Genomic DNA, 17,501 nt, shown 5'->3' with positions numbered 1-17,501 from the left:
AAAAGAGCTCGACTATAGTTTGACTACTTTTAAACGATGAGTAGCTTGTAGCTTGGCAAGCTACTGTTCCAAACAGCGAGTAACAGAGTCTTAACTCAACAATGCTTTGCAGGTTTGCACCCATAGATCTGCTCCTCTTCTCTTCTCCTCGATCCTTTGCCCTTCCCCCACTGCTACAGCATTTCCTCCAGCATTACGTAACTCAGCCTTTATTGATCTCCATAGCGATTGCGGGAGCAGTGCTTAATCTAATCAGGCAGCAGTGTGTTGGGTCTCAGAGGGGCAACAGCTTCAGGACGTGTGGGGAGGAGGACAGGGAGGCTGTACATCCAGTGAGGCAGAAAAAGAGCTCATCATTACAACAGAACGCCAGGCTCATAAAACACAATCACACTGAAGCGCATTGCCCTGCAGTGCACCAGATCTACTGAGAGCATTCATGCAGTGTGTTCATGAATGAGGCTGGGTCGAGGCTTTGACCTTTCTTGATAGATGTCTAAAATTAGTTACTGGACTAAATGTCGTTTGTGGTGGGGTTATTTTCCCTTAATTTTCTGTTGATTCATTATATGCAGAGGTAATAAAGTATTTACATACATAAAGGAATAGTTCATTGAAAAGTGAATATTTGTTGAAAATGTACTCACCCTCAGGCCATTCCTCCACCCTCATGTTTCTTCGTGGGAACATATTTGGAGAAATGTAGCATTACATCACTTGCTCACCAATGGATCCTCTGCAGTGAATGGGTGCCGTCAGAATGAGAGTCCAAACAGCTGCTAAAAATAATACACAATAATCCACACCACTCCAGTCCATCACCTAACATCTTGTGCAGCGAAAAGCTGCGTGTTTATAAGAAACAAATCCATCATTAAGATGTTTTTAACTTCAAAACTTTGCTTCGGGCCAAAATACGAGTATACTCTTTCCATAATATTGTTTTCTTGAGTGAAAAAGTCGTCTCTTCTGAATCAGAAGAGAAATATGCAACCTTCAAGCACCTTTTATAAGCAAAAACGATTTTAAACAAATATGTTGGTGGATTTTGATGTGAGAGAGCAACATGGATGGACTTTTTCACTGGAGGAAGCGTTATTATGGATTTACACTGCAACAATTTAAGCGACAATTTAAAGTTAAAAATGTCTTTATGGATTTGTTTCTCACAAACACATAGCTTTTCACTTCACAAGACAATTGATGGACTGGAGTGGTGTGGATTATTTGTGGATTGTGTTGCTTTTATCAGTTGTTTGGACTCTCATTCTGACGGCACCCATTCACTGCAGAGGATCCATTGGCGAGCAAATGATGTAATGTTACATTTCTCCAAATCTGTTCCCATGAATAAACAAACTCACCTCCATCTTGGACAGAGTAAGGACATTTTCCACAAATTGTTATTTTGGGTGAACTATTCCTTTAAGGAGCACAACAGTTTATGAATGGCATTGTTAAAAAGCATGTCAAACCAAGTGTCAAGTTGCTTTTTTTTAAAAACAAAACAAAACAAAAATCAATCTGAAAGTAATCTTTTTTTGGTTTGAAATAAATCAATAGATGCACTCTTGAAAATGAAGACAAATATATTATGTGGTTTTCAAACAAATGTTGTGCATTATGATGACTGTCATCAATGTGATTGTCTGTTTCCTCTGCTGTGTGAATTTGGAGAAATTACTTAATATATCCACACAACAAACTAAACAAAACAAAGCACCAGCTGACTCAAATACATTGAGCAAAAATAATGAAGGTGAAGAGAAAATCTTGTTTTGTATTTTGTGTGCAGATGACACTTGATTTGATATGATTTTAAGCATCCAAATACTTTCTAGGGTGGCTGTTTTTGCCTAATGTAATTCATTTTTGACACATTTAACATTTCTTCTTTTCTTTAGTGCTCTTTCCTGCCAAAGTTCTCCATCCACGTTGAGACAAAGTATGAAGACAACAAAGGCATCAGTGACAATGTATGTATACTGGATGCAGTGTAAATATGCATGATTTCATCTTTCCTGGTCTTTTCTCAATTGTCTTTCATCTAAATCTTTTCTGTAAAGTGAAAACTCTTGATCGTGTGGAATGAGAAATGATGGACAAAACTAACAATTAATAAGCCTAGTAGAGTCTCGGAAACCATTTGTGGCATCACTAGATTTAATGCGTTTATAAAACTTTATAGAGCTGTGGGTCTTCCCCTGTTTATTTATTACTCTGATTAAATATTCATTCATTATTAAAGGAATAGTTCACACAGAAATGAAAAATTGCTGAAATTTCACCCTCTGGCCATCCAAGAACCATGGGTTTGTTTATTCATGGGAACAGATTGGAGAAATGTAGCATTACATCACTTGCTCACCAATGGATCCTTTACAGTGAATGGTTCTCGTCAGAATGAGAGTCCAAACAACTGATAAAAACATCACAATAATCCACAAGTAATCACACCACTCCAGTCGGTTAATCAATAATATGCACAGATCAAGCACCATTAACAAGCGAAAAACAGTCCAGAACATTTTAAAACAAATGTGTTGCTGGATTTTGATGTGGGAGGACAACAGGAGATGGACTTGTTCACTGGAGGAAGCATTATTATGGGTTATGGACTTGGAAAAGTGACAATTAAAAGTTAAACACCTCAATAATAGATTTGTATCTTAAGACCACCTTCACAAGACGTTAATTCATAGACTGGAGGTGTGTGGGTTACTTGTGGATTATTGTGATGTTTTTATCAGCTGTTTGGACTCTCATTCTGACGGCACCCATTCACTGTAGACGATCCATTGGTGAGCAAGTGATGTAATGATAAATTTTTCCAAATCTGATTCAAAGAAGAAACTAATTCATGGTCTGAGGTTAAGTACGTTTTGAGCAAATTTTCATTTTTTTGTAAACTATTCTCCCAAAATATTTGTCATCATTTAGTCACCTGGATTTGAAGCTATAAAAAGTACAGAATCAACAGTAATAGGATGTCACTCACAAATCTCATTCATACTTGTGCATATTCATATGCATTTATGACATTCTGATAAACATCTATTTCATGGAAGAAAGAATCTTTTGCAGGTTTTTCAGTAAATGATGACAAATTTTCAGTATCTGCGGCTGAGCTATATCGCTATTATTTACTGGAATGTTTTCAGAGGTTTTGACTTCCGTAACACTGTGCAAATCTAAGTGGAAGAAACCCACTAGCCACTTGTGATTTCAGATGGGATTTGTCCTGGAGGGAGTTTCTGGGTGAGCTTGACTCTTTAATAATGCTGGCCTGCAGTCAGTCTGAAGGGCTTACATGTATCAGGATTGTTCCAGACGGCGGTTACAGTCTGTCTGAGCCAGTGCTGTTCCGAGCTTCTGTTCGAGTCTCCACACACATGCTCACTCGCTTAGAAAGAATTTCGCTTTGTTTTATTCCTTTGCTCTTGGCATCAAGTAACACTTTTATCCTCTGCCCCAAATGAGAGCATTTTAAAGATCACTCACTGCAGGCGGATAGTTCTTCCTCTTCTGTGATCAGTTTGAGGCGTGTGTGGGTTTGTTTGAAGATCTAACATTTACAAATGATGTGCTTGAACTTACAATGATTAAATGTACTTCAGAGAGGGAGAGAAATCAGTTGTACAGTGTGAAGGGATCAAGTAGTGACAACCAACATTGTATATAAAATTAACTTTATTTAAAAAAATTCAAAAATGGAAATTGTAAGGTAACACAAATTGTGTTCTGAGAAAATATCTTGGAATATAAGATGTTGCACTTTCATACTATAATGGCATACTGGAAAACAAGACAAGAAAAATGATTGATAGCAGACAAAGTGATTGAATGAAATATGAATGTGCTTGTGGCACTGTAAAGGAGAGGTGTATGAGCCAGGTAGCATCTGTTGGGAGGTTGTGGGGTGCTGGTTGGTTCGCCTCAGGGCTATTTCTGCATCTGCAGGTGAGAAATAACAGAACGTTGCATTCTTTCACCATCCGTGTTTCACACTCTGTTGAGTTGCCAACACTTCTTTAGTAACGGCGGCTGATGAGCAGAAAATAGCTTCAGGTTTTATCACCCATCTCGTTCCACTGGCCATGTGCTGTTGATTTGCACTGTCCATGGTGCTGAAATCAACGAGTGAGACCTAGAGGTTTTCACGAGTCCAAAAAATTACCCGAACCCGAAGATACCCGTAAATGTGCTGCATGGAACCGACCCGCACCCGTATTTTATTTGAAAGTGGGACCCGAACCCGTGCAGACCTGAGAAATGCCTTAAATTTACTACTTGGACCCGACACAGACCCGACCATTATTCGAAAGTTGGACCCGAACCCAGCTGGGAAGACACAGACCCGACTGCACCCGATCGGCACATATTGCACAGCAAACTGCTATTAAGTCAATAACAAGTTGCGAAAATTAAAAAAAAAAAATCCCTTACTACTGTTAGTAGCCTTCTCCCTGACTGCGAATCATATAATCCTCCTATAGCAATAAATTTCCATCCATGTTAGGCTGTTCCTCTCTCTTGCCGACTGAAAGAGCCTTCTTAATCCACTGATTATTCAAGCTTTAAAAGTCTACTTGCTGTCACGGTTGGAGACTGATGACTAATGCAACTTCACAATTTTTTATAATTTTTTTTCTCCATCTCGAGTAAACTTCGACTGTTGCGTTTACCCTACAATAACGATACTTTTTGTTGGTTGTAATAAAGACTTGGAGCAATTATTTTTTAGCAAAAAAACGCACAGAACAAGAAGTGCGTTACACTTTACTGCGTGCGTGTTTAATAACAGGTGTGGCTCTTCAGTTTTGTTTCAGCTTTTTTTTTCACATCACTCATGAAGGAATCCATGATCCAGGGGCGGTTCTAGACCACAGTAACTGGGGGGGTCAGACAGGGGCCACTTGTGCTTTTAGGGGGCCCGAATTTTAAATTCGTCTTAACCTACTAGTATTATTCATGCTTGTCATGTGACACACAACAGCCACAATACCACTGTATAACTGGCTTATGTCCTTACTGAAAAAAATAAAACCATCACAGAAAATGTTAATGGTTTCCACTACAAATACCATTACAAACCATCAACTTTTAACCATTAAAAAAATGGTTTTCTGTAGTGTGTTTTGGGACATATTCCATTAGGACTTATTGGTTTTAACGAGCCACCAATAGAAGGCAACCAATTACCAGTAGAAACCAATACAAGTCCCATTATAACCAGTAAAACCATTACTAATTTTGTAATGGTGTCTGTTTTTATTTTGTTTTTTTAATTCGATATATCCCCAAACTATATCATGAAATATCTCGATTCTCAAATATGTGTAAGTAAATGCATTTTGCACCTTTTATAGATTGTTAGTTGATCTATAATGGGCGATGGGCAAATACTGTAATCTATTAACAACACATAAAAGCCCGTCTTTTTACTATATGGGTGTCATACCATAAAATACTTTTAATACGACTGAATGTGAATTTAATAAAAACATTGTAAGTTACTAATTAGCATAAAACTTTCATTGTACAAAATAGAGGAAAGAACGTTTACATTATCAAAGAACATTTTCACTTCAGTCCAGCTAGTTCAAGCACTCAAAAACTGCCATAATAATCTCTAAAGCTGTTTACACTGTGAAATTAATATCTTACTTACATTCGTACATCTTCACTTTGTTGTTTCTGATAAGAGAATTAGCCAGAGAATTCAGTCAGCGAGCGCGCGTGATGACGAAACAGCTGTTTCAGCGATGACTCATCTGAACACCTCTGATTGGTCCTTGCATTCATAAGCTCAACAGAATCGTATGTGATTGGTTATAATGCGCAGCGCTTTAAAAACGTGTCTGTCTCTGGCTCTGTGCCAGCCAGCGAACGCAGATTTGAATTTAACAGCTGGTGATGTTTTTCTTTTTTATATATAGTTTACAGGACAAACTGCACATTTCACCCCAAATTGTTTGCTGTGACATGATTCCAAATTTAGTGGGGCCAAAGGGGGGCCAAAGTTTGTTGACAGGGGGGCACTGTACTGTGCAAGTTGCAAAACACACGCATGCTGACTGGCACTGATCTCTGGCGGGTGCGGTGTTCTCCGATCGACTCGGGTATTACACACAATGTTAAATAGACCCGGGAACCGTAGTAATAGATTGTGACCCGACCCGGACCCAATGCATATTTGGTATGCATATGCATGTATTTGATGCCACTATCCTGGCAAACTTGAGTCCAGTGATGAATTCTTTTTTAAGAAGTACATCATTCTACTAGCCTAAGACCCTGTGAACACCACTTTGTTTCCAGACCGACAGGTACCTGTAAATTTTGACTTAAGATTGGTGATTTCAGGCACTTTGATGTTAAGTTGGTCTTGTGTTTGCAACCATTGCCTCGCTGAAAATTTTATTTTATTCACAGCATGTTTTTATTCTACTAAAGCAGGCTCTCCTGCTTCATTTCTTTGTATCTTGCACCATTAATCCATGTATATTAACAAGAAGCCCAGTTCCTGCTGAGGAGAGGCAGCATGAGCTCTGGTGTTTTTGAGGTGTGAGCAGTGTCGGATTTGCTTTATATCACTTTGAATTTCAGCTGAAAGTCTTTTCGTTTTTTTTGACCACAAAATCTTTTCCCACATCACAGATGGATCACCATTATGCATTTTGACCTGCTCTAAACATGCTTTCAAATGGTTCTTTTAAAGTAGTGGCTTCTGTTGAGCCACCTGTCCTGTACAAGCCCTGTGCTATTGATGCAGGTGGTTGGAGGGAGGGGGATGAAAAATAAGAGAGATTTGTGATATCAGCCAAAAAAAAGAACTTTAATACATTTTGATAAGATTATACAGACATTTTTATTTTTTTTTGGATTAATGTGCACCAATATATTGTGCGCTAAAAAACAGAAACATGTATTAACAAAGTAAGATATTTCTGCATCACTGGTGGAACCAAAAGGAGCTGCAAGCTGATCTGTAATGATATGATGATTCATAACCTGAGTGCATTCCACTGCGCTACTTTTCGATTGTTTTAACATGCAATAATAGAAGGAAGTCTTTGACCATTACGATCTCATATTTTGCAGCCTCTCGAGCATGACACAGCATTCAAAAAACAGCACTTGAGTTAATAAATAAAAAAATAAATAAATTTCCCATTCCAAAAAGTAAAACACAAAGCAGAAAATGTGTCCATTTAAAATAAAAGCACTGAAAGGCACATTTAAAGTCTTGAAAAGAAAATTTAAGAGATATTTTGTATATATACAATTTTTATTTATTTTTTAACTGCATTTTAGTCATGTTTTTTAATCAACAATATTGCATATTGATATGCAACTAATATTTTTAGTCCTAGTTTTTTGGAATTGGGAAAAATACAAGGTCTCAAGACATTTCTTTTTAAAAGTAATTTTTTTTAACTTGACAGTGTATTTGGGCACTTACCTACTGTATGTGCTTATTGAGCCTTTAATTAAAAAAACATGGGTATAAATAGGGAGTTTGTTCTTCGTTTGCTGCTTTAACAGCTTCCACTTCTGTTTTGGAAAGACTTAACTAAATGTTGGAAAATGGATGCATGGATTTGTTCCCATTCAGACATACGAGTGGCAGTGAAGTTAAGGCTCTGATGTTTCTATTGCAAGGTGTTTAGTGGGGTTCAGGTGTGAACTTTATGAAGGCCAGTCAAGTTCTTCCACACCAGACTCATTCTTCATGAACCTTGCTTTTTTGCTTAATTGCCCACGATCACGCTGCAGGTACAAGGGGCAGCACTTTGCGGTCTTCAACAGAGTGATATTTGAACCCACCTCCTCACTTGTCTCTTGTCTTTTTGCACCTGTAGAACTCCGTCTGCATCTGTAAGAGGAGAAAACACAAATCCTTGATCTGTATTCCGCCTCCTCATTGGTGTGAGAGGCTGTTTCATGATGTTTTCCTTACATTTGCGCCATGTTGGCTGCTTTGAAGTTTAAACGGTGCACTCCATCATGCATTTGTTTGCGTTGCAGCAAGAGTCTACTTTAATGTTGCTTATCATCACTATTGGGATTTAGAGTTGGTTCTTGTATTTCATTCTTTAGCTTTGATAAACTTGTCCGTTTTGTGCTTTGACTGCGTGTTGATGCCACATCTCAGAAATTAAGGCTGATTTTATTGTTTAGAGCCATCATTCAAGTCCTTTTCAAATTTTCCTTTCGGTCTTTCTCCCCATCTCTCTTGATAAGGTCCACCATACCCTATGTTATCAAATATTCAGCTGCTCTGTCATGTCATCCCCTTGCATTCTTCATTTTACAGTTTCAACCCATCCAGTCCTTGCTCTCACAGCTAGTGCACTCTCCTTTGTGTCTACATTTTAAAATAAAGAGGTTTTATATATTTCTCTCCATGTCATCCCTGAAGCTTACTGTCAGTTGGATATGAAAAGAATTACCATGTAATTGGCAAACCCACACAGGTGGCAGACAACAGGAGAGCCGTTCTCTCACCTGAAAGCACCCGATCCTTTGAAGCGGAGCGCTCTCACCCATTACAGTCTTTGTTAGGCTGCAAGCTCTCGGGTGAGTGGCAGCTTATGCAATATGTGCGCTGGCATTGACTCATGTGCAGACCGAGAGCTCCTTCTTGTGGACAGCGTGGAGTCTGCAGTTGTAGAAGTGTTGGAGTCGGCTGAGAGTTGCTGAAGATTTACCCACAACAGAAAGACTTCCACTGAGTCATATCCTGGTGACAAATGAACAAGCTTGTGTTCATGCTGAGAGTGATTTGCTGCGATAAGCAACCGGAAGTCACTGTCAGTGAAAGTTGATGATTTGTGAGGGTGACAAAGTTGAGCAGCTACTACTGTGGTTCAACATCCACCCATTCAGATAAAAAGAGATCATATGATTGACGTAAAAATTACCAACAACAGTTTACTTGATTCAATGTGCAGTTGAACCTCTCAAACTTTGAAAAATCCCACTCAGTGTATCAGTCTGGGAACTTGTAAAGCATGACTTACTTTCTTGGTGGATTGTTTAAAAACCTGTTGTTCAGTTTTGTGTGTAGTATATATCAAACTCTTGGACTGTGGGTGTGAGACTAACTAGTAACCAACAATACAGCAACTTGGCAACCAGGGATAACTTGGTTAATCTAGGGATGTCCAGTCCTGCTACTGGAGTGTCACTGTCCTGCAGAGTTTAGCTCCAAAAAGTGAAGTGACATGTGGCCAAGTATGGTGACCCATACTCGGAATTTGTGCTCTTCATTTAGCCCATCCAAGTGCACACACACACCCGGAGCAGTGGGGGTTCGGTGCCTTGCTCAAGGGTCTCACCTCCGTCGTGGTATTGAAGGTGGAGAGAGCACTGGTTATTCTCTGGTTATTGTACTCCCCCACTGACAATTCCTGCCGAACCTGAGATTTGAACCCGCGACCTTCGGGTTACAAGTCCGACTCTCTATCCATTAGGCCACGACTGCCCCAACCTGAAAAAAAAACACACCTGAACCAGCTAATCAAGCTCTTTTTGGATTACTAGAAACTTCCAGCCAATGTATTGGGGCAGACTGGACATAAACTCTGCAGGATATTAGTCCCTCAGGAGCGAATTGGACACCCCTGATTTAAAGGGTTAGGTTACCCAAAAAAGAAAATTCTGTCATTAATTACCCTCATGTCTTAACCTGAAACCCACAAGTCTTCGTTTATCATCGGAACACAAGTTAATATATTTTTGATGAAATCCCAGAGCTTTCTGAGCCTGCATAGACAGCAATGCAACTACCATGTTAAAGGCCCAGAAAAGTAGTAAGGACATTGTTAAAATATTCCATGTCACATCAGTGGTACAACCTGTGTCGTGGTACTCTAGTGATCGTGCGTCAAAGACTGACACGGAAGAGAAGAAATTGTGTAATAAAGTCGTTATTTTTGTTTTCTTTTAGCACAAAAAGTATTCTTAAGCTTCATAACATTACAGTTGAACCACTGATGACGCATGGACTGTTTTAACAATGTCCTTACTGCTTTTCTGGGCCTTAATCGTGGTAGTTGCATTGCAGAGTCAGAAAGCTCTCGGATTTCATCAAAAACATCTTAATTTGTGTTCCAAAGATGAACAAAGGTCTTACAGGTTTGGAATGACATGAGGGTGAGTAATTAATGACAGAATTTTCATTTTTGGGTGAATGATCCCTTTATTCAGTTAATCTACTACTGCAATGAGCCACAAGCAACAAGGTGTTCTGTTAGTTGCTTGATTTCCACTCACTGTAATATATCATCCCCTCCCCATATCTGTATTTTACAGATCAAATATGTTCTGATTGTGTTGCATCTCACATCATTGTTGCTTTCAGTGCAAACAAAGGAAATTTGTTACATCACATCTGGTTAAAACTAATTTGGATTAAGTGCATCCTGACATTTTCAGTAGCAGTGGTAGCTGGTAGATTTTTTTTTTCTTCACTAATTTTCTTTCTAACATCCTCTCATTGTGCTCTAGATCTTTGACACTGAGCTCCGAGAAGAAGAAACGGAGGTGTGTTTTATTGACATTGCCTACGACGAGATCCCAGAGCGCTACTACAAGGAGTCCGAGGTAAGATATTTCTTCAATAAAACAAATAAATATACAATCCATTAAAGAGATGATTAATAATTTATAAGCAATACAAATGTACGAAGTACAAATTTGCCTCTAAGGTACAGTATGTGCTATTAAACACCTCCAACATTTTCCACACTGACCTCTATGATTTATTCATTTGAGCTCTGTTGATATGGTATTTAGTACTGATGGGATTTTGTTTTGAAGAAACAGGGGAGTGCTTCTCCCACATAGAATAAAACAAAGGAGTATGGGTTATTTTTAAGCCAATACTGAATTATTAAAAAGAGCCTGTAGAGATCTCTACTGGATACACACAAGACTCAGAATCACCTCTCCACTGTACCTCTGCAGTAATTCATTTCCACACACTGTCTCTCTCCTCCTGCAGAGGTAAGCATAGACAGATGAGAGGAGTGCAGTGTTATCTTTCTCTGACAGGAGCTTGCTGCTATCTAAGGATCCAGGCCAGCAGTGGTTCTGTTTGAGGAATAAAAAAAGCAAAGGTGGGATTAGATGTGGAAGGGAAAAGAACAGCTGCAGTGCTGGGAATGATAAGTGATCACTCTAGTCCTCATTTAGACAAATAAAATCACTTTATATCACAGAAAACAACCTTAGCAGCACTATGTCCTAATGGGGACAATGCAAATAAAGCAAGAAATGTTAATCTCGTCAGTGTTTGTTCAAAAACATTTGTTGGCCAAAGGTTTATTTTATCAACAATAAAAAGGCATGCCTTTAAGTAAATGGTTTTAATGAAAACGTACAAAAAATATGAAGAGAAAACATAACATTGCAAAGAACCAACAGTGCACTAACAACTGTTTTAAAAGAAGAAAAATGTATAAAGAAGTGATTCAAATACTCCATTCGTAGTATGTTGAGGTTGACCGCTTATTAAAAACCCTAAAACTGAACTTCATCTAGGACATGCTGTTAAATTGACACGGTGTGTGTGTGTAATGTATTGCAAAGTTTAATTACGTCGATAATGTGTTCATAATGTGTTGCTAAACAGCCTGTGAATATAAATCATTGACAGTTAACATCTTGCTCTGTGGAAGTTCCAACTGGCATTTTTGTGCCCCTCAACGGCATTGTGGGAAGGGGACACTATCTGTAAGGTCGTTACAAGCAAAAGTGAACAAATCCATTCACACAGGTCCTTTTCCTGATGCTGTTAGCCCAAAAAAGCTCTTTGACTTTTACACGTACACTAGTGCAGTGCCCCCATCCCGCCCATCCTTACAGTTTATTCTAATGAGTGGATGAGTTGAATCAGGTGCCAAAAAAAATGGCCTGTGGACTTTTCAAGTGATCCTGAAGACCTTGAGTAGCTGGTTCCGGTGTGTTTGATTAGGGTTGGAGCTGAACTCTGCAGGAAAGTGGGTCCCTAGGAGCAGGGTCCCAAGGCCTGTGCTCTGTACGCTCAGATTGTGCCTTGAATTTTTTGTACAAATTAGTTTGTCCACAATGTCAACAGTTCATTGTTTCACAGTCAAAAAAGAATCAAAACATTTTTATCGATCAGCACAGGCACTAGTGCGCATGTGTCAAGCACCTGTGTTATTGCACACGCTATCAAATAGAGTATACTTTGAAAGCTTACTCATAAGGCTGTATTATGCATACAGCCTTATGAGTAAGCTTTCAAAGTATACTCTATTTGTATTCACATCAAAACTGAAGTATACTTTGGGCTTAAGTGTATCAGTGATGGTCAATTCAAGGTCAGTTTGAACTGTTTTAAAATGTTTTTTGTTTTGTTTTTTTCACATTTGTCACGTAGCATTTACAGATTAGGTCATTGGATCAAAAACAATGAGCTTCCAGGCAGCTACCATTGATATGAATGGGTAGCTTTCTCCAGGTATAATAGACCTCGTTGATTATGATGCCACGATTCTTACCATTCTTGTGTGGGTGAGATGATTTTGTTGTCTATTGAAATAACAAGGTCTTGGCAGGGTTGGTTGATTGGCCAGGTTTATCAACAGCTCGGTTTTCAATAAATTCAGATATGCAGGCAGAAAAATGTTAATACCAGATTATATTTGGTTGTCAGAGGTTGAAAAGAGAATTGAGTATCATCTGCATTGGTCTAATGGGTAAAAAGCTCTTAGAGGTGATAATTTTGCAAAGTGATTTGGTGAAAAGGGAGAGTAAAAATGGGCCAGGTACTGAACCCTGTGGAACACCGGTGGGTAGTTGGTGCGTAGAGAACTCACTTCAAGTGCTCTGCTCTCCAGAGTGAGTAGAGCAAAATGATGCTAACTTTTAAATGGAATTCACTCTCTAATTTTGTGCATAAGTAGAAAGATGCAATATGCTTTTGGGTGTCTCATCAGCTAGAACAGGATGGCAGGTACAGACATTAAACGCAATAACACTTGGTAGGAAAAATGAAATGCAGCATATACAAATACAGAAAAAAAATCTAAAATGAAACTATAATCATATAAAAAAACAATAATATAATTAACATCTGTAATTTAAATGCAAAATCATAGAAATATTTGGTTTGTGTACAAACATTTGCCCCCAACCAGAACGCAACCAGTACACGGACATGTTTACAGTGAGAATAGCTAAAAAGTTCTCAGATCAAAATTAGACTGGGGAGTAATTTACCATTTATTATTAACTGTATAATAAGATATCCAATTGTCAGAGCCATTGCTTAGTGTTTGCATAGTTGGCATGTGTTGGTTCATGTCTTTTTTTTTTTATCCGAGTTTCACCTTTTCTTCCCGTCATCTCCTGTCTTCTTTCTATTCTGCTATAAATAAGTCTTATAAAGGCTGAAATGAGACTTTCTCGTATATTGTATATAATAAACTCTGTGGGCCATTTTATTTGCATTCCAGGACTTTTTATTTTACTTCCATTCTGTACTTCTATTCTAGGACCCACGATGCTTTAAATCCGAGAAGACAGCCCGGGGTTTGCTGCAGGAGGGCTGGAGGGACACACAGGATCCTGTCATGTGCTCCTATAAGCTAGTAACGGTGAAGTTTGAGGTGTGGGGACTTCAGACACGCGTGGAGCAGTTTGTGCACAAGGTCACTTCCACCACTCCACATGCATATCCCGGACGAGCCCCCTAAAACCCTAACCTTGTAGTTACTCTCACTGCAGATCACTCAGATCTATAGATAGAGCTGTGCTTACCATGATATCATCTAGCAGCATAAGTCCCTGGATCATCTTTGTTGGTTCTGAAACACTATTCCTGTCAACCAATCAGATTTAAGGGTTAGGATTAGTCAGCTTTTTGCTGGAGCTGGGGCTTTAACAACATTTATTTCAACTTTTCATTTTCTTCTGATGTTAGGGTAATTGTTGGCATAGGGATTAGGGAAGATTAGGGGTATGTTCATTTGACAGAAATAATTCTCCAGGACCAAAAAAGGATCCAGGAGCACATCCACTACACTTGTGTACTTGGCAACATCACAATCACCATACATTTTTTTTTTTTTTTCCTGTCTTTCTTTCTGTAGGTGGTAAGAGATGTGCTGTTGCTTGGTCATAGACAGGCTTTCGCTTGGGTTGATGAGTGGATTGGTAAGTTTGGCACTGACTAGCCAGTCATGCACACATCCTTCCCTTCAGATTTCTGTTTATTCATCTCTTTAGCTTTATTTGCGGTTTCTTTTTGTGCTGACTCTGTCCCAGAGTCATGACTAAAAAAACCTCATGGATGCCGAAGGATGTCGTGATCCATAGCTCACAACCGTGTTTAGTTTTGCATAAGTCACTGCAAGGAAAAACAGACACAAAAGATGTTTCAGCTGAGAAATTCAGCTCTTTAAATTTGTTCTTCCTCAAGGACCTTGATCATACTGATTAGATTAGATGGCTTGAACTAATTGTTCAGTCATAAACACTGAAAATGTTCAGATGACCAAACATAGAAATCAGAGCTGTTTTCTCCTCAAAAAAAGAGAAAAAGAGCATCTCTTTTACCTCTATTGGAGATTAGAGCAGGGGTCTCCAATCCTGCTCCTGAAGGGCCGTGTTTCAGCAGTTTAGCTCTTGCCCAATTAAACACAGCTAATCAAGGTCTTCAGGATCATTGGAAACTTCTAGGGAGGTGTGTTGGAGCTAAACTGTACAGGATGGTGGTCCTCCAGGAGTAAGTCTGGATACCCCTGAATTAAATATACCCCTCACTACCATCATAACATTATTAACCAGGATTTGATGACTAATGATATGAAAGGAAGACAGCTATAAATAATAGACACACAAAAGCTTGTAGAAACAAATAAAAGTGACATGAAATATGTTACTGCATTTTGTTAATGGAAGCCTCGTGAACATCAAATTGAATGTGATTTTATATTGGATGTTTAATCAAGGGGTGTCAAACTCAACTTCTGGGGGGCCATAGTCCTGCAGAGTTTAGCTTCAACTCTAATTAAACACAACTGTTCCAGCTAATTAAGTCCTTCAGGTTTACTAGAAAGAACAGGTAGATGGGTTGAAGCAATGTTGGAACTATGTTGGAACAGGACTGTTGCCCTTCAACATCTGAGTTTTAACACCGCTGGTTTAGACCAGTATAAATTACATTAGGGAAGAGACTTTGTCTTCATGTTTCAGATGTCCACTATACCCCACTAGTTGAAATTTCTTTGCTTTGGATGTTTAAAGACATGACAATGGAGGAAGTGAGAGAATATGAACGAGCCACTCAGGAAGCCACCAATAAGAAGCTGGGAACCTTTCCGCCTGCTATTTCCATCAGCGAGACGCCCCTGCCAGCCTGCGCTCGTAGCGGCCCATCCAGCGCTCCCTCTACGCCCCTTTCCACTGAAGCTCCAGACTTCCTTTCTGTGCCCAAGGACAGACCGCGGAAGAAGTCCGCACCGGAGACCCTGACTCTTCCTGACCCAGCACGGAGAGACTCTGTCTTCCGCCTTCCCAGTCTCTTTTCCTGGGGTCCCAGCACCCCACAACCTGAGTAAACCACAGTTCTGGCCTTAGTTTATGAAAACATACCCCAGTAAAGTGTCTGTTTGACACACAATCAAATCGGTCTCTCTATAAATACTGAGAGATACTTACAGTTTCCCAAACCCACACACACACAAAGTGGCTTTTCAACCTGTCCAACCTCATGTTTTACACTGGGAGTTAATTTACAGTAGGCCAAAAAGTGCATTCGGACTTACAAAAACATTACAGATCACTGTTAAAAATATCTCAGGAGTTGTCCCATTGATAGACAGAGCTGTTTTTTTCCTTCTTGCTGAGCCATTTTTCCTACATATGTTGAATATGGATAGGATTTGTAGCCACTGTTGTTTTGCTGTAGTGGTGTATTTAATAGTATATTCTGCTCAGTTAATATTTCAGTTGTGATATTATGTTAAGTGACTTTATCCTCAGGCTTCTGAATTTCTCACTCCAGTTAATCAGTGTTTGACATGTACTGTAAATATCTCATTTATAAGAATGTAGGGTTCAATTTGATAGTGGTTTCACTATGCTCTTATCTTTAACTTTGATCAGTTCCATTCCCACAGACTCAGAAAACCAAGTGATACCAATTTTACTGGCCTAGCACTTTTGCGTGATCTGTTGTTAGACAAAACGAACTGGAACTTGTCTGTACATACTGTAGTTTATCTTCATAAATATATTTGTTAGGTTGAGGAGCATCTGCCATGTAACTGAGTATGCTGTTCTACATTATATGTTCTTAGTTGGGATTAATGTGATGCATTATTATCCATGAATATGAATTAAGTCCTCAAAGAATGCTTGATAATTAGATTGTTGTATAATCTTTGAGCTCTAAGGAATGTTTGCTGCTGCTGGCCAATGTATACTTTGTAAATTGAAAAGCTCTTGTACTCTTGCTGGTTCCCGCATATCTGTTCTTTTAAACTTAAACACTCTTTTCTAAAGGATTCAGAAATGCACATGCCAAATCTTGGGAAATCATGCTTTTGATGTCAACTGCCATTGTGAAATTAAAGCATTTGCTATCTATTGGGATATCTACTTCTTTCCAGTTTCACCTACCTGTCATATGTCTTTGCTATTTATGTTGAAAAATATGCTATGTGTGGTAACTTTGTGTTTAACAGAAATGTAAAGTGTTATACATTGAAGAGATGGATTATAGCAGCTTTCATATCTTCAGTAGTTGAGATGCAGTGGCTTTTACTCTCATGCTAAAGTATGTTCTTTGACTGGAATTTTTTTTTTCTTTTTTCTGCATCAAACTAACTTGACAGAAGCAGTCTATTTAGGTGAGCAGATTATATTAAACAGCCTTGGAATTCATAGAGGTTATAATATATAATATAAACCACAACAAATTTCTTCCTTGTTAGTGCACGCTTGGTGAATAAAGCTCATTCTAATTCTAATTATAGAGGTGAAAAAAATATTTTAAAAAGTTATTTGCATGATCGAATTCTCCAGATGGTCCTAATAAATATATGGAATTATCCATATTTTTAATGGTATTATCATCCTGGAGCAACCCAAGTCCGTTCCTGATTTAAAGGGATAGTTTCTGTCAGATTCTGTCATCATTTACTCACCCTCATGTCATGCCAAACTGGCGACTTAATTTCTTCTGCGGAACACAAAAGAAGATATTTTAAAAAAATGTTGGTAACCAAACAGATTTGGTTCCTGTTGACTTTCACTGTATGGACAGAAATATGATGGGAGGCAATGGGAACCGAAACTCTTTGGTTACCAACATTCTTCAAAATATCTTTTTCTGTGTTCCACAGAACAAAGACACTTTCATTTTGGTGGTGAACTAGGCCTATACCTTTAACTTTAATTCTAAAAATCATGAGGAATTTTTAAGAAAAACAAATAATGACATTTTCATATACTGTAAAAAT

The 17,501-nt window shown here is 38.6% G+C and overlaps 1 protein-coding gene across 1 annotated transcript in view; it reads left to right on the top strand.

The window, feature by feature from the left end:
* pitpnc1a (phosphatidylinositol transfer protein cytoplasmic 1a) overlaps positions 1-16,626 on the top strand; it is a 106,804-nt gene extending 90,178 nt beyond the window's left edge. Inside the window, exons 5-9 of the mRNA XM_058771482.1 lie at positions 1,905-1,976; positions 10,516-10,611; positions 13,530-13,685; positions 14,127-14,190; positions 15,283-16,626. Of these exons, the coding sequence (XP_058627465.1) occupies positions 1,905-1,976; positions 10,516-10,611; positions 13,530-13,685; positions 14,127-14,190; positions 15,283-15,596 (702 nt within the window). The 3' untranslated portion in view covers positions 15,597-16,626. The remainder of the gene's footprint in view (positions 1-1,904; positions 1,977-10,515; positions 10,612-13,529; positions 13,686-14,126; positions 14,191-15,282) is intronic.
* The last annotated feature ends 875 nt before the right edge of the window (positions 16,627-17,501 follow it).

This window comes from Onychostoma macrolepis, chromosome 03, assembly GCF_012432095.1.
Source record: "Onychostoma macrolepis isolate SWU-2019 chromosome 03, ASM1243209v1, whole genome shotgun sequence".
NCBI classification, from domain to species: domain Eukaryota; kingdom Metazoa; phylum Chordata; class Actinopteri; order Cypriniformes; family Cyprinidae; genus Onychostoma; species Onychostoma macrolepis.
Note: the sequence above shows the minus strand (reverse complement) of the source record. Positions and strands in the feature narration are given on the sequence as shown.